Below are 17,216 nucleotides of genomic sequence, written 5' to 3'. Positions count from 1 at the left end.
AGCGATACTAAGATCACTGAGCGCGTCTACCAATTCAGATAGCTTTGCTTTGCCTTTCGATACTGGGATCAAAATGGATAACGAGCAAGTTGCTTATGACTACGACGACTTTATCCAGAAGACTGGAGACTACGACTTCGAGGACGATGAGCCGTTAGCGACAGATCTCATTGATCATGAAGGGTGAGCTCTGATTTTATATGACAGCAGCTATCAGCGAGATGGCTTTAGGATTACACGTTGTCTATTAAAGTTGAATCGCATTCTGACAATTGTAGATATGACGAACAGCAACTACTTCAGCAACAGCAGCTATTCCAGAGACAGCTTCAGCTTCAGCAACAGCAAGCCGTAAGTGTGAATTCGAATCACTAGCAAGGTTTTTTTCTGACTATGCGTTTCATATAGGCTGCGCAGTTGCCGGATGCTGTCAGAAACTTCATTCTTTACTTTCACCACTGCTTGAAGGAGAATAATGTCTACGACCTTCATGGTTGTTACGAGAACTCTTTTAATAGACTTACGGAAAAGTTTTACAAGAACACGCCTTGGTACGGCAAGATTTTGGAAACTTGGTCGCTATTGCTAATTGAATCAGGCCTGACCCACATGGCGTTGTCGCCCCTCTCGTCAACAATGATCAGCCATTCGTCACTTTGTACACCGAGTTGTATTATCGTCACTTATATGCAAAGCTTCAGCCCAATCTCGAGGACCGATTTGCGTCCTATGACAACTATTGCATCTGGTTCAACTACATTTTTGACTCGTCATCTCCTGCCGAGATGGAACTCCCCACTGTATGTTCCTTGTGACTTTCCATAAATTACTGAAGAAGTTATTGACTGTCGGATAGAACTGGGCTTGGGATATCATAGATGAATTTATCTACCAATTCAACAGCTTTTCCTTGTACCGGAGTCGGACTGTTAGGAAGTCTCACAACGAAGAGGAGATTCAGCAGTTACGTGAACATCCTCAGACTTGGAGCACATACACTGTTCTCAACGTTCTGTACTCTTTCATCCAAAAGTCGCGTATGAACGAGCAGTTAGAGGCTATTAAAGAAGGACGAGACCCGGAGTATGTTATATCGTAGACGCCTCGTTTTGTGATTACGCAAATTGACTTTATCTAGTGAGGTTGCCGGCGAGGATGGATCCCGTTCTTTGTACAAAACCTTCGGATATTTCAGCATTATTGGCCTCCTCAGAGTTCACACACTGCTCGGCGACTTCACTCTTGCCTTGAAGACTATGGAGGGCATTGATCTAAGCAAGAAGTCTAAGTACGCTCGTGTTGCGGGTGCTCAGTTCACGACGTACTACTACGTCGGGTTCTGTTACATGATGATGAGACGCTACTCTGATGCTATCAAAGCTTTTTCTCACATTCTTCTGTACATTTCCCGAACTAAGGGTTTCCATAATCGTTCAGCTCAGTATGACTCTGTCACAAAGCGATCGGAGCAGATGTATGCGCTGTTGGCCATATGCGTTGCCTTGTGCCCAACAAGATTGGATGATTCGATTCATACTACTCTGCGTGAGAAGAATGGTGAGCAGCTTGCTCGCATGCAGCGTGGTGGAGAGGAATCTCTTCCGGTTTTTGAAGAGCTTTTCAGCTTTTCTTGCCCCAAGTTCATGTCTCATGGACCGCCTGACTACGATAACCCAGCAAACAACGTGGACCCGCTGCAGCACCACCTGAAGGTTTTCATGATGGACGTCAAGAAGACGATGCTTGTGCCGACGCTCCGTAGCTACTTGAAATTATACTCGACTATGAATATTGAGAAGCTCGCTACTTTCTTGGAGATGGACCCCGAGGAGTTGCGATCTGCTCTGGTTGTGTTTAAGCAGAAGAGCCGCCAGGTTAGATGGACCGAGGGATCGCTTTTGGACGGCGAGGTGGTTAATGTTTCTGACTTGGATATTTCGCTGGAAGGAGACCTGATCAACATCTCAGAGGCCAAAATTGGTAGAAAGTTTGGTGACTGGTTCTTGCGGAACACTGCCAAGTACTATGCCGTCCAAGATACTATTCTTAACAAGAATCCCGATAAGCAAGAGGAGAAGGAACACAAGGAAAAGAGAAGGGAGCGACGGGAGAAGAATGCGGAGAAGAAAGGTAGCAAATAGAGAGGTACAAGACTACATGAAGTACATCAAAAAGTGAATAATTTTGATTTTGTTGATATGGTTTGTATGTATGTACTAGTAAATTATTCTTTATGCAATAAACGTATACTAAAGTGATTTGTAAAGTGATATGTCATTAGGAGGATGACTATGACTATTGCAGCAGTGAAATTATAATGACAACCCAATATACTAAGAAATTGGTTTGCATGTTGGAAATTCTAATCCCAACCTTCGATGTCGAATGAGAACTTTCTGGTCGTCGACGTTTCATTCTTATGCTCTATGTCGTCTCTCTCATGTAGTGTCCGCTCAATATATTGAACATGGCCTTCATTCGAAACTAGAACAACAGTTTGAGTTCGCGTACCGTAATACTTCCCTTTGGTGAAAGTATACGGCTTGGTTGGCGGCTCTGAGAAAGCTGATTCAATAGGACGTCCGTCGACATCGGTCAGGGTGCTCTTGCTCGTCACGCAGGTATTTTCGCTATCTGGATTAGAGACAGACTCTGTATCTCTTAACAAGTCATTTGTTGCTTGAAAGACAGGAACGAAGATAGTGTAGCGCAGCGCGTCGAAGATTTCATCTGGGTCCTGAGAGGAGAGGACGTTGCTTGGCATGTCATCTAGTAATAGAATTTTAAATAGTGATTCAATAAAGGAGTCAGTGTCAACATCTGACGCTTGTGCCAATATGTCGTCTGTAATTGCCGACGCAAGGAGGTCACATCCTCTGTGTACCTTTGGCCACGGATCGGTGTACAATGAATTCGAGATTCCGTAAGTATGTGCACGAATTCTGGCTTTAATACCCTCTGTATCTTCATGTTTTGTTGTGGGATTAACTAAATGTGATGGGCTGAATATCCAGGATGTACCATCGACCGACGATGTCGATCTATTTGTTAATATCGCAAAAGTCTCTAGCCGTTCATTGCCAACCTCAGCTGGGATGTCTTCCTGTCGATAGTCGGTGCTCTCGTCGCAATAACTCTTGTTTCTGTTCTGGTGATTGCGTCGCAGAATCCCACAAACCATGCTAAAGCCACCGACAGAGGAAAGCCCACCAGAACCAGCATTTTCGATTGCAATCTCAGTCCACTGTTGTGTCGAAGTACAGCGAGAGGTGAGGAAATGCTTGACTAGAATTCCTCTGGAAAGTGGACTGATTGAGTCTATCAACTTATTAACCAGCGGATATAATAAATGATGAGTGAGATTACCAGCTGGTTTTGTCTCGCGGTAATTCAGTAGAACGGCAAGTCTGCCGGTTTTGGTGATGCCAATCCAAGAGCCATGTTGCTCGCGAGCAAGATCCCGAGGTCCTAAGACGTCGTCGTTGGGCACCGGCCAAAAATCAGCGCGAGCGGTCGGTCGGTTGAGGAATTCATCGCGGTTAGAGAGAAGGATCAATGGACTACGAGGATGAGAGGTTAGTATCTCGCCAGCCAAAGCCATAGTCTAGACAATTTGTAACGAATAAGAAGAGTCAGTCGGCGCTGAAGACATACTATTTCGGGTGAGATGTCGACAGAAGCAAGATGCACATTGTCAATCATGAGTCTAGATTGTGCAAGAAAGCGGCTGTGGCAGTGATTAAGCTGGCCGTTGAAATGTGAATTGACAGTCATCGACGTCATTCCCGTCTACTGTCGATTCCCGTCGCCGTCAATCAACAAGGGTCAGGGGTTGTGCGGCGCAGGCTGTCGGCTGCGGCAAGGGAAGCGGTCTGCCACGAAATCTAGTCGCAACTACTAATGGATCACTAAAATTTTAGTTCTATATTGTAGTTCTTGTTTTTAGATATAAATATATATAATACTATAACTGACAACCTTGAATGCACAAGCAGACAGTCGCGTGTGATCTCACGCTGACACTTTCCGGTCAGAGATGGGAAGGATGACAGTATGAGGGGTTTAGTACCATTGCCATGTTCGAAGTAATCGCGGAGTATTTTGGGTTTAGAGTTTACTACGAAGGCGAGTTGGGAGTTTGTGAAGTTTTAGTTACTACAAAATTTTCGACCTTGAGGACGTTATTTGGTCTTCACTTCTCAACTTCTCTTTCCTCCAGCTCTGTATTATTGACGCTCGCTTAGTTTGTGACCGTCCAGCAACCTTTGAAGCAGTCATCTGAGTGCTTCTCGCGTGTCTGAAAATGCTTCCGTTGACTGCTACAGCGCGGTCGGCCGTCACGCGGGGTCGTCTGCTCAAATCATGCCGACTCTTCAATTCGAAGACTAGCGCGTTGTCTGTCGCAGGCGCCTATCAGACACATTCTCCTCCTATTCACGACATCCCAGAAATTATCGGGGACCGGAGTCCAAGAGTGGATATTAACACTAACTCTGGGAAACTTGTCATCTTGACAGATCTCTTTGACCGCCCCACGGAAGGTGATCAAGATGTCGATGCAATTTCCTCCAGAAATCGCTATATCCGTAATCGGAATCACGTTGCCTCGCTTATGGACGCACTTGTTACCAGCGGTCACTTGAAGCGTGCGGACATCATTCTCCCGCAGGCTCACGAGATTCTGTCCCCCGAAGAGTTTGCATTGGTTCGAAATGACTTCCTCCAGATGTTTGTCAAGAAGGATTTGGAAGACCACAAGAGTGTCTCCTATTCTATCAACTGGCTCCAATCGTCGGTGGACCGTTTTCCTGGTATTCCTCTTGACTCGAAGTCGTATGCGATAATTATCGCAGCAGCCTGCAGAATGCCTGACCTCCTACGTGGCAATGAACATATCAGTGATCTCATGAAGCAGTACAAGAAGCAAGGTGGTTTGGCTAAGGATATTTTACAGCACGTGGAGGTATTTACTTTTCGCGACGCTCGACGCGTTGCCATGAATTTGGACATTGATGAAGAGGATCTTCCTGCAGATTTTAGAACCGATGGCAGCAGATCTGCGTCACCGGAAGACGCAGAGTCAGTGACAGGATCCGTGACCGAAGCGCTCTCTAAAATGCAGCAGTGTGAGGCGCAGGATATCCTTAATCGACTGCCACCAGATGTTTTCAAATCTGGTGTTGATTCTCTTACCCCGGTAGATTCGCATGGCATAAAACTACTAAGGTCAGCACTCAAAGGCGTTGCTGCTTCGAAGAGACCACAACTTCCAGTGTATGCCTCAAATCCGGATGCTGATGCCTCAGGGGAAGACGAGGGATTTTTGCATCTCGAAGAGCAGCTATCGCTTCTACCCGACGAAGACCAGACCAAGTACAGAGATGCTTTCGAATCTTATAACATGGATCGCCAACTCGCATTAGAAACGCTGGCTTTAGAATCAGCGCGTGAACGGTGGAAGTACGATTATGAACAAATGCATGCCCGTGGAGAGGTCAGAGTAAAAAATATTAATCATTATTTATGGGAGTGGCACACGGCTATGACTGAGCAGTTGCAAGAGGAACTGAAGCGGATTGATTTATTACTGGATTACGGCACAGGGAAACCGTCCAAGTCAAAGCCTAGAGGTGCACCCAAGTCTGCTGTTACTCCTTCCGGTAAGTTTGATGATCACGATCATAATCATGGGCCCATGCTAATTATGACAACTGGCAGACCGAGCGCGTATGCGATATGGCGCGTACCTGAAGCTCGTCGATCCTGCTAAGCTTAGTGTTATCACAATCCTGGAGCTGCTTAAGATGCACTCCAGTGGTGGCGGTGGTGTGACCGAGGGCATACGAACCACTCGAGCGGTTCTCAACCTAGGCAGAGCCATTGAAATGGAGTACAATTCCGAGCAACTCTTAAAGTCCGATGTTGTTCAAACTGGATTTCGAGCAACAAAATCAATGTTGCATAGTGTGCCCGAATTCAAGCGGTCGCTTGCCGTGGCGAAGCGGATCACGGAGGGAAAGAACCTGTCGTCATGGAGACCGGAGTGGCCGGATGACATCAAGGCCGAGATAGGCTCAACATTGATTTCTATTTTGATGCACGTCGCCAGAATCACAGTCTCCGCGGTCGACCCTGTCACGGGTCAACAGGTCTCCGCGATCGCTCCTGCGTTTACACATACTTATCAGTATACCGGCGGTTTAAAGCTCGGTGTTTTAAAACTTCACAGAGATTTTGTCAATAAGATTTCAAGAGAGCCGGCCAGTGCTATGTTACATCCCCAACAACTTCCAATGTTGGTAACCCCGAAGCCATGGGTTGGCTGGAATGAAGGCGCTTACTACTATTCCAAAACGGCCTTGATGCGGACGAAGGATTCTGCTGAACAGACAGCATATATAAAGGAGGCATGTAGGCGAAATGATTTAGAAAGTGTATATGAAGGTTTGGATGTCTTAGGATCTGCTGCGTGGATCATAAACTCGAGAGTGTTTGAAGTCCTTGCCAAAGTCTGGAACACAGGTGAAGAGTTTCTTGAGATTCCAAAGCGATACGAAGGAGACATCAATTTTCCTCCGGAACCGCCCAACGATGCCGATCCTGCGGTTCGGCGAGACTGGGCGCGAGTTTGCAAGTTGATGATTCACGAGCGAAGAACAAGCCACTCGCAGCGTTGCGATGTCAATTATAAGCTTGAGATCTCGAGAGCTTTCCTTGGCGAGCGGATTTTTTTTCCTCACAATATAGATTTCAGGGGCCGTGCTTACGCGATTCCACCACATTTAAATCACTTGGGTAACGATATGTGCCGTGGCCTTTTAATGTTCTGGGAAGGAAAGCCATTGGGCAAACGCGGTTTGCGTTGGCTGAAGATTCATTTGGCGAATGTGTGCGGCTTCGACAAAGCTGATTTCCAGTCTCGTGTGCAGTATGCAGATGATAAAATACAGGAAATTTTTGATTCTGCTGATCGCCCGCTCGATGTAAGGATATTTCTCTGTTTCTTTTGTGGAATTGTTATTAACCGTTCTCTTACAGGGTCGGAGATGGTGGATGCAAGCTTCGGACCCTTGGCAGTGTTTGGCTGCCTGCTTTGAGCTTGCGGATGCATTGAGATCACCAGATCCCTATGCTTTCCGATCTCGTTTACCTGTTCACCAGGACGGTACCTGCAATGGATTGCAGCATTATGCAGCGCTTGGTGGTGATATTGAAGGCGCGCGCCAGGTCAATCTTGAACCGGGAGACAAACCGCAGGATATTTATACGCATGTCGCCAGTCGCGTCCACGATTACGTTATACAGGATGCTGAGAACGGGCTCGACGTAGCGAAGATCCTGGTTGGCAAAGTCAGTCGTAAAGTTGTCAAGCAGTCAGTCATGACCAATGTCTACGGTGTGACTTATATCGGAGCTCGTGCTCAGATTCTTGGTCAGCTAAAAGACACGAAACAGATCGATGAGCGTGATCTTTGGGTATGTCCGAAAGTCAATTTAATTGTTTACAAGCCGTATGGTTACTAATTTTGTAACTAGCGGTGCGCCGCATATCTTACAACTCTTGTTTTCAAAGTTGTCCGTAACTTGTTTAACGGTGCGCATTTGATTCAAGATTGGTTGGCTGAGTGTGCAAAGCGAATTTCCAAGTCAGTTCCTCCGACGGTTCATTCCGACCTCAAGCCAAACTCCAGCATGACCTCGGTTATTTGGACTACACCTTTGGGTCTTCCTGTTGTTCAGCCATATCGCGAGATCGTCCGCAAGCAGGTGGGCACGAACTTGCAGAGTGTCTTCATCTCAGATCCCTATGCTATCCACCCCGTCAACTCGCGTAAACAGGTTACTGCTTTCCCACCAAACTTTATTCATTCGCTTGACGCTACGCATATGTTGCTGTCTGCGTTAGCATGCGGACGAAACGGTCTCACGTTCGCCGCAGTGCACGACTCATACTGGACACACGCCGCTGACATCGACCGCATGAACGCGATTCTGCGAGATGCCTTCATAAAATTGCATGAGGGAGACTTAGTGGCCAAGTTGAAGGAAGAATTTGAACGACGATATGCTGGATACATGCAATTTATCGAAATTGATAATCACAGCCCAGAAGCTAAACGGATCACTGAATGGCGTAAAGAGTTTCGTACACGTCTTGGTCGTAAGGTGACTGTCCGGGATGAAATCGAAGAAGAAAACAAGCGCAAGGAACTTTTGAAGTCGACCGATCCTATAAAGCGCGCTGAAGGTGCCGCCATGACGACTTCTTTAAGTATCATTGGAAACACAGATATCGAAGAGCTGAAAATGAAGCGAGTGTACACCACTAACGGAACTCGCAATGCGGTGAAGTCTACGGAAAACGAGAACGGCGAGAAAACGTCGGAGGAAATCATCCGGGAGACACTCGGAGTTCCCGACAGCGTTCCTACTGAACTTCAGGAGACTGCCGCTCTTAACGATAGTCTCGAAGCGAGCGAGGAAACGATGGCGGAGCATTCGCTTGATCATGAAGTCGATGAGCAAGAGACGGTTGAGGATACCGAAAGTACTGCTATCGGCAGTAACATTAAAGTACTGAAAATGAGGGGTCTGGGTATATTTTATCCACTCACGTTCCCACCTGTTCCGCCAAAGGGAGCATTCGATGTCAAAACTCTCAGAAACAGTTTATATTTCTTCTCATAGATGGGTACGGGCATGGTGTTCATAAAAGTGGTGTCTGAGTTTTTATAATTTCATTTCCTACATTGGCTTAACTTTCTGCTGTACTATATTCGTGAAACATTTTGTATATTTGGTTACTTGAATGGCATTCCAAAACCTAGATAAGGAGGATGATGTATTATATTGTAAATAGAATTACATTGGCTTCATGAACTTGCTTATTCTACACTCACATTAGGCCCATATCAAATTAGGAATGATCTCGTGATTCATGCCTACATTATCGAGTCAGACTCTACAGGTTTATTATAACAATGTCAAGCAACTGAATAAAAAAGAAATTTAAAACTCCAATCCAACTACCTATTAACACCTAAGTCGCACAAACATTAATGATTGTTGCATTTTGAAAAGCCGGACACCAACTACTCATTAGAATGACAACTATTAGGTAACATGAAAAAAAAAAAACTTAATATTAAAAGATTCAAACTGGTGACGATTCAATACGACCGCACAATTAATACGACACAGACCTCACAAGTCCTTCTATTCATCACCGCTTATGAAATGGCCCCCCTAAAAATGCTCCATAAATCTAATACATCTCAATGCCCTCCTCAAGTGTGTTGACCATTCGTCCCTTTCCCGCACGACGACCGCCTCGGCGCCAAAACGAAGGCGCAATGGCGAGCATGATAAATTGTAGCTGTTTGGTAAACTTGCCCTCGCCGTTGTCAGCACGCAGGCCAGCTTTTCGAACAAGCATACGGGCATATCCGAAGAGTGCGAAGCAGAAGTAGACTTTGAACAGCAGCACAAGGACAATAATTGTAATTGACAATCCACGTTCCGAAGCTGTATCAAGGCTGCTTGATGTGTCTTTGCCTGCTTCCGGAGCGCCTGGTACTTCAAACACGCGAAACCAGGTCACACTAAAGTAAATAGTGAAGGCGAGATTCGCGAGCATGTCGACAAAATAAATGTACGAGAATGCAACGACTGGCAGAGCGTTTTGCCGTCTGACATTATGAAGTGCGTACAGGAAGACTGGCAGCAATAATAGCGAAACGATATTCAGTACTAGTTGCGCGGCAGTAATCGGATGACCTTATACCGTTATTAATAATCAATCAATTCCACAGAGGATTAGCAAAATATCATCAATACCTGTGAAAATCGACAAAAGGCCATATATGCCAGATGCTTTATTGACTACACCGAAAACCGTGATAAGCTCGGCACCTGCGGCTAGTGGGATGAACCCCAAAAAATATTGCTATAATTCTGTTAGACAGGCAGTTCGAGAATATAGAACGATAATATGGTACGAACTCTTGGAACAATAGATAGCATCTCTATTGGTCAGTGATGAAGGTACAAGCAAATGATGAAGACCAGAGTTACTAGACTGGGAACATTTTGCTGCCGGCTCGCGCCGTGGCTGTGGAGTGGACAGTCCTGGTCCCTTGCCCTCCCAATGCAATGGCAACGGCTGACAATAATTATTCAACGTCATGCATTACTAGTGTCATCAACTCGGACTCCCCTAACCCAAGACTTTGCCGGTTATGAATCAGAATATTTTCGGCCAGTATATTACATGATTATTTTATTCCTTCGTCCCCTCACAATTAAAAAAATAAACCTCTACTTGATCTATCATACCAAAGTGATAAATAGTACAATCAACTAACCAAAGAAAACAACAATATGTACAGCATAAGACTTAATAAAGAAGAGAAAACAGAAGCAATAAATGATAAACGCCCACATGCACTGTACATTAATAGCTCAAGATTTTGTCATTTACAAATACCTACCAAAAATATTCATATGCATAATTCACAAGAAATTAAAATAACTATGAGTGCATGCCAATACCGAGGGCCTTTAATTTTTCGAGCACAATCTATGAAGAAGTCAGCATCCTATACAAATCAACTTGTGCGGAAGCGTAACAGAAGACTTACAAAAGTGACGATAGTATGCGGTCCAAGGCGGATGAACGACGGTAGCCAGCCCCGGAATGCAAATAGTATACCTTCTGACCGAACGGCTTCCTTTAGAATTACCACCGCCGGTTGCTTAGCACATTGGTTAGACTACCACTTAAAGACAACAATAGCTTCATAAACATACATGTTTTTCTTTTTCATTCATGATCCTTGTCTTTACAACGTCGACAGGACTGCACACAGTAGTAGCGACTAAGCCAGCCAATATGCTAGCCGCAAAATGGGTGTATATTGACTTCGGATCCATTCCTAAGTGGTTCACCAGACCGTTTTTAAATTCGTCATACGACACCATCTGTGACGCAGTCATCAAAACGCCTCGGGCCGTATTGGGATGTAAACCTCTGAAAAGCGATTTAGGTCCTTCTTCTCGTGTCATACGTAGCAAACCATCGAGTGCATTACGATAATTCCTCCTGTGGGTTGGATCTAATGCCATGTCATTTTGCATGCGGATCTGCCGGCGTTCAGCATCGTACTCCTATTTAGTTATTCATACTCCGCACTCACATTGATGATATCCGCAGGATTTCCAACTGCACCTCCAAACCTATAATAAAATGCAATTAGTTTTTTGTTGCGTTCACTCATCCTAGCCTCTACCCACCATCCGGCCGCCATTGCCATTGGCAGAATGACGTAAAATGGCGGGGTCACTATAGAAAGTCAGCAAGAATAATACACGCTCAAAAGACCACGTACCATCAGATCCACCGGATGCCCAATCCTTCATTTTCTCATAAGCTCCAAATCTTGTTGTCGAGTATGTCGCTTGCCTTAGAATACTGGCACTTAGACCTTTATACAACGCAAGAAATCCTTATGTCCTAGTCAGCGTCAATTTCTCTTACATAATGGATCACGACTTACCTTCGTTTCTGAACACGTGCAGGATTGTCTGCATCATTGATCTTCCACGTTCCTCAGCGGTTTGCATGCGCACCTTGGCGAGGTCGAGAGGATGCTGTAGTGTACCATTAACTGAATATTCTCAATATGAGTTGTAATAATGAAGTGCAGCACTTACAGTGCACATAGCTGCAGCAACACTGGCGAAGCCTGTACATTTCTGATGATCAGCTCATATTCTCAATTCTTTTTTGGTTGACGCGAGGAGTAAGACACAGGGTGCCGAGAGAAATGCACTGACCTCCATACCAAAATCTTGAGGTGCAGAACTTGTTAGCATTTCAAAAAAATTACTTTTCCAAACAGCCGAGGCTACTCACGGATAATGATGCATCTGCTTGCCGGCAGGAGCCGCTGGCACAGGAGTTAATGACATTTCCTAGGAGCTGCAAAAGGCGCAGCGCGCTAAAAGATTGCGGAAGATATGTCTGCTCGTAGTATGACGAAAAGAAAATGAGGGGACTCTAGTGCGGAGAAGAACACTATTCAGCTCTGGCAAATTAGAGCCAATTTTTTTTAAGGCATGTAATAAGCATCTCCGTTGAGCCCGCGATGACATTCTCGATATTTGAACTCCGGCAGTCGACGTCGCCCCGAAGCCCATCCGACAGCCGAATCCGTTATTTGCCCTAGCCCTTATATTTTTAAGGCCCTGTGGCACCTCTAACTGTGCCACATGTGGCAGTTACTCCGCTGGAGATTTCATATCCGTAGCTATAAGAGTATGTTGTTAATCGACAAGGGCTTCAGCCTAATACCTCATCGACAAATCATGCCACGGATTCTAGTAAGTCGAATACATTCACGTCTGGTCTTTGCTGGCAGACCCGTACAGCAATGCCGCTATGCTCTCAATTCACTGCGCTGTATCTCCACTTCGCCTAATTCAGGATCTGAACCTCCAACAGTCAGCGATTCTCCGCAGCCAGCCAAGCACAACACCCCAGCATCCGGTCATACGAATAGCCATCTTGCAAGGCGTATGAAAGAACTTGGTATTACAGTGGGAGATCTCCAACTTGAGCACGTACGAAGAGAGCAACTGAAGAATAGAACTAGCGGATACTACGTACTCTCGCTCCTAATCGGTACGCTTGCGCTCTCATATGCTGCCGTTCCCTTCTACCGGCTTGTCTGTCAAAAAACCGGCTATGCTGGTACCCCAATGGTGGAAAGCGCCACGATTACAGCCGATAGATTAATTCCCGTCGATTCCAATAGAAAGATCATTGTCCGATTTGAGTCTGACGTTTCACGTTCACTACCCTGGAAATTTGAGCCACTTCAACGACAAGTCACAGTTACACCAGGTGAAACAGCGCTTGCATTTTTCAAGGCTACCAATTTCTCGAATCAGGATATAATTGGTGTAGCTACGTATAAGTACGTTCCAAGTATTTGTCGACTCTCGCGACTGCAGAATACTGACCTAAGTGACTTAGTGTCACGCCTGATCAGGTGGCACCTTACTTTAGCAAAATTCAATGCTTTTGCTTTGAGCGTAAGTGCTTCTGATTACAATCACTAAGATACATGTCTGACAGCAATCGAATCTAGAGCAACAACTGCGTGCTGGTGAGCAGGTTGACATGCCTATCTTCTTCTTTATCGATCCCGACTTTGACACAGACCCTCGAATGAAGCATATCCATGAAGTAGTTCTCAGTTACACATTTTTCAAAGCGAAAACTAATCCATCAGGACAGTATTTGACAGTGCCAGATGCTGCCGGCAATGAAATTGCGGGTCAGTTTCCTATCACAGTTAGCAGCCCCGGTACTTAGATGTCGTTCCAGATATTTGCAAATATGTTAACTTACGGAAGCATTGGTTGCGCAGCATAGGCAAGAACTTTATATGTATATAGTTGGGTAATAATGGAAAACTTTGGCAATACTCTTTCCTTGCAGCTCCAGTCAGATAAATAACTTGGCCAATATATATTACTAGTATACTAATGTACAAATATTAGAATCCTCGATATGTTTCTATATTACATCGTCATTTCTGTATCTCCTTCGTTCAGCGCCTGTAAGGCCAATGCCAACTTTTGCTGTAACGCTGTAATACCCTCGGTAACAATTTCATTTGGCGGAAGAGACCCCACGGCCTCGACATCAATATAAAACCGTTCCGGAGTGGCGTTATAGTCAAAAGGCTCATTCTCCTTCGGAGGTTCCTCCCAGCTTGCGTTCTTGCTCTTGGGCCATTCCTTGTCCGCTGCAACTTCGAACCAATAGTCGGTATGTCGCAATTTATTCCAGGGGTCATATTCAAACGCAATTGCACTTGTAGGTGACCATTTCGCATGCTCCTTCGCAATTCCCTATGTTCACATAAGCTTAAGATCACACGTCTGTCAGAGAAGTGGCTTGTACCTTCTTAGCTATACACTTCAACTTCAACTCCTGATGCTTTCGCAGTTTACATATCAAAACACCCTTTCCTTGAGGATCTTCTCCACAGTTAGAATTATCCACGCTATAGTATCAAACAAAGCTAATCACCGCTTATGATAGGTTGTCCTAATCTTGTGCCTCTTGGTGGCGGTTCACTTGGCAATAAATCTCTTGTGTACACATCCATAGTGGCATCACTCTCGCATCGCGCATCCAGTGTAAGTGTGACCGAGCATTTATCACAATATTGATCGCAATCACAATCTCTCGTATAGCGTAACTTGTCGATTAATGAAGAATTTAAAGGAATCAGGCCTAACCTGTGTGCGATGAACTCGTCCGCTAAAACCGATGTATTGATTTCAATTTCCACGAGATCGATTGCTATAAATATCTATGTCAGATCACATCCAACTTGCATGAGAACTGCGAATGCGATATGTAGTACCTATTGTCGGGATCTCTGCAAGCATCACTCTGCGTAACGCATTCGCGAGCCTGAACGATATGTCTATTAGTGTCGGTCCTCGCATTTGATCGAATCAAGCAAAAGGCAATTCGGTAAAATGTCTATTGCAGTCACTTACGATAAATCAACATTTGAAAGTACGAAATCCACATTGTCATTAGTAGCCTTTCGGATCGTCACTTGTGGTCCATTAGGAACTTCTAGTCCATCCATTGCGCCTTTGCAATCGTGTCTTCACGATCTCTTGAAATGATGTGTATTTTAATCCCTTCAAATTCACTCGCCAGATAGATTGGTAAAAAAAATATGTCCTATAATATCTATAGCGCCGTCAAAAGCGACCTGCGAATTTGAGTAGAGACTTTATTGACAGCCCCGCGCCCGCGGTCGGTGTGCAAGTAAACTTTTAGAGTAGTGGTTAGGCGACCAGAACCTAATCCGAGAGCGCACCATTTTTTTTCGTGAGCTCTACACAACTCCTTCTGAAAAACACCTGCGCAAATTAATTCCATTGCTTTCACTTGTAGCAATTCTCAACGCAGGCTATTACGGCGACTTGGTGGTTAATTGGCTTGGACGGGTTCCGGGTGCGATAAGTACGGTGGGCTTGCGGTTTCAGATTCTTGCGGGGGCAGCGGCAATTTCGACATCTTCAGCTTTCTTCTATCTCATATCAACATAGAAATGCAGTTAATACGATCAGTACTGGCTGCGCCTTTGCTCAAGGCTCGGATTACGCTGGTTGCATACACAAGCCGCACATTCTGCTCATCCACGCCAGTAGCGGCCCGCGCATTCAAACATGTGGTCTCTCGACGCGTGAAGCAGAAGCCCGCTAAGAAGACTAATTTCTGGGTGAAGCAGCACCTTAAGACGTCCAGGAGAATTAAATATCCGCCGTATCCGTACGGTGACTCAAACATATTCAAGCGTTCGAACAGAGGGCTTTTTGGAGGCAAGTTCCCCATGCGAGGACATTCTGTTTCATCCAACCTCGAGAAAAAGAATCTAAAACGATGGCTACCGAATGCGAACAAGACTACGTTGTATAGCGCGGCTTTGAAGAAGCGGATTCGATTGCACGTCGTCGCAAGTGTCATGAAAACGATTAAGAAAGAAGGTGGTCTAGACAACTATCTGATCAAGGATAAGCCTGCTAGAATTAAGGAGTTGGGTCCAAGAGGCTGGAGATTACGGTATGCTGTAATGCTTAGACTAAAAGAACAGGAAGCAAAGCGTCTGAGAGGCCGATAGAGGTACTATAATTGATTAGTTGTTAAGGTCATGTACATATGTTGACGCACTATGTTGAACGTATCGAACGATGTACACTATGATGGAAATGCTTTTCTGGGCGTTTAATGCCATCTGCATGTAATTATTATTTAGAAAACACCTCAGTTATTACAGTCTTATATGGTGCGCCTTTCCATTTCACTTGGCGACCTTGCTTGTCGCGACGGTCAGAGAGCAAAGCAATGATTTTTATTTATGTCGCTGATCACGTAGATACTCGTCGTAGAAGCATGCTCAGTTCCGCTGAAGCCAGTGTGATCAGCACATAGTGTCAGTGTTGTATTCGTTGGTAAACTTGCGGTCTGCCTGTTGTTCACTCTCCACGCCGCACGCAGTGGAAGACGTATATGTATCTTAAAGGTTGTTCCCATTCATCTACGGCTACAGTTGGTCATTGGTCACCACTTTCATGGCCAGAGGACACCGAATACTGTAGGCAACAGGAACAGACATTGGTTCATTAGCGGTAAAGTGCTATTTTGCTAAAAATGAACCGCGGTTCATACACTACCAAACGGCGAATTGCCAAATTGAACGATCAAGAGCTCGAAGCTGGAGTCAGCGAGAAAGGGTCTTGGCACAACGACTACAATGACACTGCATTCATTTGTACGTTCTAACGAACTCACTCTTGTTTATTGGCTTCTATTTTACTTTTGTGCTGACGTAGTAAACTTTAGTCATCGGATCGTTACCATATAATTTAACGGAAGGCGACATTCTGACAATATTTTCACAGTATGGCAATCCGGTCTTCATAAAATTAGCTCGAGATAAGGAGACCGGTAAATCCAAAGGGTTTGCATTTTTAAAATACGAAGACCAGCGGTCTACGATTCTTGCAGTGGATAATATTGATGGTGCAGTAGTCCTTGGCAGGACACTCAGAGTGGATCATACGTATTACAAGAACAAGGATGATGACGAGGAACTGGAACAGGCGATGTCGTTTGATAAGCCAAACAGAAGGCGATAAATCATGTCTTCCATCGATGGCGGGGATTAGTTGGGTTCTTACCTCCGCTGTCATACCTAATCAGGGGAAGCAAATGACCAATTGCGTACAGACTGGAAAGTGCGAGCGGGATATCTCAACTATCGGTTACCTGGGTTTGTAAGATACTTCCCAGGGTCAGTTGGAATATTGTACTATATAACTGTATATTGGGACAAAAGGGACTAGGATAACGGCAAAATACATTCCAGACGTATTCTGACTTTCTGACCCCTTCAACTAGGACTTTAAAGGAGCATCTTCGACCACTACCGAGCAGGAATTCCAAAATATCCAGCAGCAGGGACATCATATAACTCTGCTGCCATCTCGCCATCGCGTGAACGATCTTACCCAACCATACTGTAACGATAAGAAAGTTAAGATGTCGCTTTATGACGCACCGGCAGATAGCATGCAAAAACACACTTTGTTCACTATTCCAGGGAGTTGAGTCTGATGAG

General features: G+C 45.1%; 9 protein-coding genes across 9 annotated transcripts; 5 read left to right on the top strand and 4 right to left on the bottom strand.

Annotated features, from left to right (window-relative positions):
• Nucleotides 1–73: 73 nt before the first annotated feature.
• V1513DRAFT_457563 (RNA polymerase I-associated factor PAF67-domain-containing protein) lies at nt 74–2,141 on the top strand (the record flags this gene model as incomplete). Its single annotated transcript, XM_066899630.1, has 6 exons — nt 74–183; nt 279–351; nt 409–551; nt 599–800; nt 857–1,083; nt 1,139–2,141. 6 exons carry the CDS (start codon nt 74–76, stop codon nt 2,139–2,141), a joined length of 1,758 nt encoding a protein of 585 aa, XP_066754630.1.
• Nucleotides 2,142–2,251: 110 nt separating this feature from the next.
• On the bottom strand, nt 2,252–3,781 carry V1513DRAFT_309831 (NRDE protein-domain-containing protein). The gene is made up of 3 exons (XM_066894656.1): nt 3,655–3,781; nt 3,367–3,560; nt 2,252–3,318 (listed from the first exon to the last, which is right to left on the bottom strand). Exons 1-3 carry the CDS (start codon nt 3,690–3,692, stop codon nt 2,363–2,365), a joined length of 1,188 nt encoding a protein of 395 aa, XP_066754629.1. The 5' UTR covers nt 3,693–3,781; the 3' UTR covers nt 2,252–2,362.
• Nucleotides 3,782–4,162: 381 nt separating this feature from the next.
• On the top strand, nt 4,163–8,990 carry V1513DRAFT_441057 (uncharacterized protein). Its single transcript, XM_066897462.1, has 4 exons — nt 4,163–5,660; nt 5,719–6,983; nt 7,039–7,476; nt 7,537–8,990. Exons 1-4 carry the CDS (start codon nt 4,304–4,306, stop codon nt 8,686–8,688), a joined length of 4,212 nt encoding a protein of 1,403 aa, XP_066754628.1. The 5' UTR covers nt 4,163–4,303; the 3' UTR covers nt 8,689–8,990.
• On the bottom strand, nt 8,830–10,132 carry V1513DRAFT_412114 (Inositolphosphorylceramide synthase subunit Kei1-domain-containing protein). The gene is made up of 3 exons (XM_066895746.1): nt 10,003–10,132; nt 9,838–9,946; nt 8,830–9,777 (listed from the first exon to the last, which is right to left on the bottom strand). Exons 1-3 carry the CDS (start codon nt 10,021–10,023, stop codon nt 9,266–9,268), a joined length of 642 nt encoding a protein of 213 aa, XP_066754627.1. The 5' UTR covers nt 10,024–10,132; the 3' UTR covers nt 8,830–9,265.
• A 40-nt stretch (nt 10,133–10,172) lies between these two features.
• V1513DRAFT_441049 (mitochondrial carrier domain-containing protein) lies at nt 10,173–12,151 on the bottom strand. The gene is made up of 9 exons (XM_066897461.1): nt 11,915–12,151; nt 11,713–11,849; nt 11,556–11,649; nt 11,388–11,504; nt 11,293–11,341; nt 11,196–11,235; nt 10,810–11,142; nt 10,641–10,754; nt 10,173–10,579 (listed from the first exon to the last, which is right to left on the bottom strand). Exons 2-9 carry the CDS (start codon nt 11,719–11,721, stop codon nt 10,532–10,534), a joined length of 804 nt encoding a protein of 267 aa, XP_066754626.1. The 5' UTR covers nt 11,722–11,849; nt 11,915–12,151; the 3' UTR covers nt 10,173–10,531.
• A 60-nt stretch (nt 12,152–12,211) lies between these two features.
• On the top strand, nt 12,212–13,568 carry V1513DRAFT_441044 (cytochrome c oxidase assembly protein CtaG/Cox11-domain-containing protein). Its single transcript, XM_066897460.1, has 3 exons — nt 12,212–12,977; nt 13,037–13,095; nt 13,152–13,568. The coding sequence occupies exons 1-3, from the start codon at nt 12,271–12,273 to the stop codon at nt 13,376–13,378; spliced, it is 993 nt and encodes a 330-aa protein (XP_066754625.1). The 5' UTR covers nt 12,212–12,270; the 3' UTR covers nt 13,379–13,568.
• Nucleotides 13,526–14,861, bottom strand: V1513DRAFT_441042 (DNA-directed RNA polymerase). Its single transcript, XM_066897459.1, has 5 exons — nt 14,581–14,861; nt 14,442–14,491; nt 14,102–14,377; nt 13,973–14,049; nt 13,526–13,920 (listed from the first exon to the last, which is right to left on the bottom strand). The coding sequence occupies exons 1-5, from the start codon at nt 14,673–14,675 to the stop codon at nt 13,588–13,590; spliced, it is 831 nt and encodes a 276-aa protein (XP_066754624.1). The 5' UTR covers nt 14,676–14,861; the 3' UTR covers nt 13,526–13,587.
• Nucleotides 14,862–14,885: 24 nt separating this feature from the next.
• V1513DRAFT_441039 (mitochondrial 54S ribosomal protein bL28m) lies at nt 14,886–15,987 on the top strand. The gene has a single exon (XM_066897458.1). It carries the CDS (start codon nt 15,147–15,149, stop codon nt 15,714–15,716), a length of 570 nt encoding a protein of 189 aa, XP_066754623.1. The 5' UTR covers nt 14,886–15,146; the 3' UTR covers nt 15,717–15,987.
• A 259-nt stretch (nt 15,988–16,246) lies between these two features.
• Nucleotides 16,247–16,734, top strand: V1513DRAFT_424135 (uncharacterized protein; the record flags this gene model as incomplete). The annotated part of the gene is made up of 2 exons (XM_066896071.1): nt 16,247–16,367; nt 16,439–16,734. 2 exons carry the CDS (start codon nt 16,247–16,249, stop codon nt 16,732–16,734), a joined length of 417 nt encoding a protein of 138 aa, XP_066754622.1.
• Nucleotides 16,735–17,216: the final 482 nt, after the last annotated feature.

This window comes from Lipomyces chichibuensis, assembly GCF_038497645.1.
Source record: "Lipomyces chichibuensis strain CBS 12929 unplaced genomic scaffold V1513scaffold_8, whole genome shotgun sequence".
Taxonomy (NCBI): domain Eukaryota; kingdom Fungi; phylum Ascomycota; class Lipomycetes; order Lipomycetales; family Lipomycetaceae; genus Lipomyces; species Lipomyces chichibuensis.
The sequence above is the reverse complement of the archived record's forward strand: the minus strand, read 5'-3'. Positions and strand labels throughout refer to the sequence as shown.

Bases quoted from the DNA above. Each gene is read 5' to 3' on its own strand.
- V1513DRAFT_441049 (XM_066897461.1), bottom strand. The intron at 11,342-11,387 runs GTACGTGGTCTT...GACTTTCTATAG, and splicing joins GGCATCCGGTGGATCTGATG to TGACCCCGCCATTTTACGTC. The intron at 11,143-11,195 runs GTGAGTGCGGAG...GAACGCCGGCAG, and splicing joins ATCCTGCGGATATCATCAAT to ATCCGCATGCAAAATGACAT.
- V1513DRAFT_441042 (XM_066897459.1), bottom strand. From the start codon at position 14,675: ATGGATGGACTAGAAGTTCCTAATGGACCACAAGTGACGATCCGAAAG. The intron at 14,492-14,580 runs GTAAGTGACTGC...CATATCGTTCAG, and splicing joins CTTTCAAATGTTGATTTATC to GCTCGCGAATGCGTTACGCA. The intron at 14,050-14,101 runs GTGATTAGCTTT...ACTGTGGAGAAG, and splicing joins AGGACAACCTATCATAAGCG to ATCCTCAAGGAAAGGGTGTT.
- V1513DRAFT_309831 (XM_066894656.1), bottom strand. From the start codon at position 3,692: ATGTGCATCTTGCTTCTGTCGACATCTCACCCGAAATA. The intron at 3,561-3,654 runs GTATGTCTTCAG...TCATCCTCGTAG, and splicing joins TCGACATCTCACCCGAAATA to TCCATTGATCCTTCTCTCTA. The intron at 3,319-3,366 runs GTAATCTCACTC...ATAAGTTGATAG, and splicing joins CCGCGAGACAAAACCAGCTG to ACTCAATCAGTCCACTTTCC.
- V1513DRAFT_412114 (XM_066895746.1), bottom strand. From the start codon at position 10,023: ATGCTATCTATTGTTCCAAGA. The intron at 9,947-10,002 runs GTTCGTACCATA...ACAGAATTATAG, and splicing joins TGCTATCTATTGTTCCAAGA to CAATATTTTTTGGGGTTCAT. The intron at 9,778-9,837 runs GTATTGATGATA...TAACGGTATAAG, and splicing joins CCTTTTGTCGATTTTCACAG to GTCATCCGATTACTGCCGCG.
- V1513DRAFT_441057 (XM_066897462.1), top strand. From the start codon at position 4,304: ATGCTTCCGTTGACTGCTACAGCGCGGTCGGCCGTCACGCGGGGTCGT. The intron at 5,661-5,718 runs GTAAGTTTGATG...GACAACTGGCAG, and splicing joins GTCTGCTGTTACTCCTTCCG to ACCGAGCGCGTATGCGATAT. The intron at 7,477-7,536 runs GTATGTCCGAAA...TTTTGTAACTAG, and splicing joins TCGATGAGCGTGATCTTTGG to CGGTGCGCCGCATATCTTAC.
- V1513DRAFT_441044 (XM_066897460.1), top strand. From the start codon at position 12,271: ATGTGGCAGTTACTCCGCTGGAGATTTCATATCCGTAGCTATAAGAGT. The intron at 12,978-13,036 runs GTACGTTCCAAG...TAAGTGACTTAG, and splicing joins ATTGGTGTAGCTACGTATAA to TGTCACGCCTGATCAGGTGG. The intron at 13,096-13,151 runs GTAAGTGCTTCT...AATCGAATCTAG, and splicing joins TCAATGCTTTTGCTTTGAGC to AGCAACAACTGCGTGCTGGT.
- V1513DRAFT_441039 (XM_066897458.1), top strand. From the start codon at position 15,147: ATGCAGTTAATACGATCAGTACTGGCTGCGCCTTTGCTCAAGGCTCGG.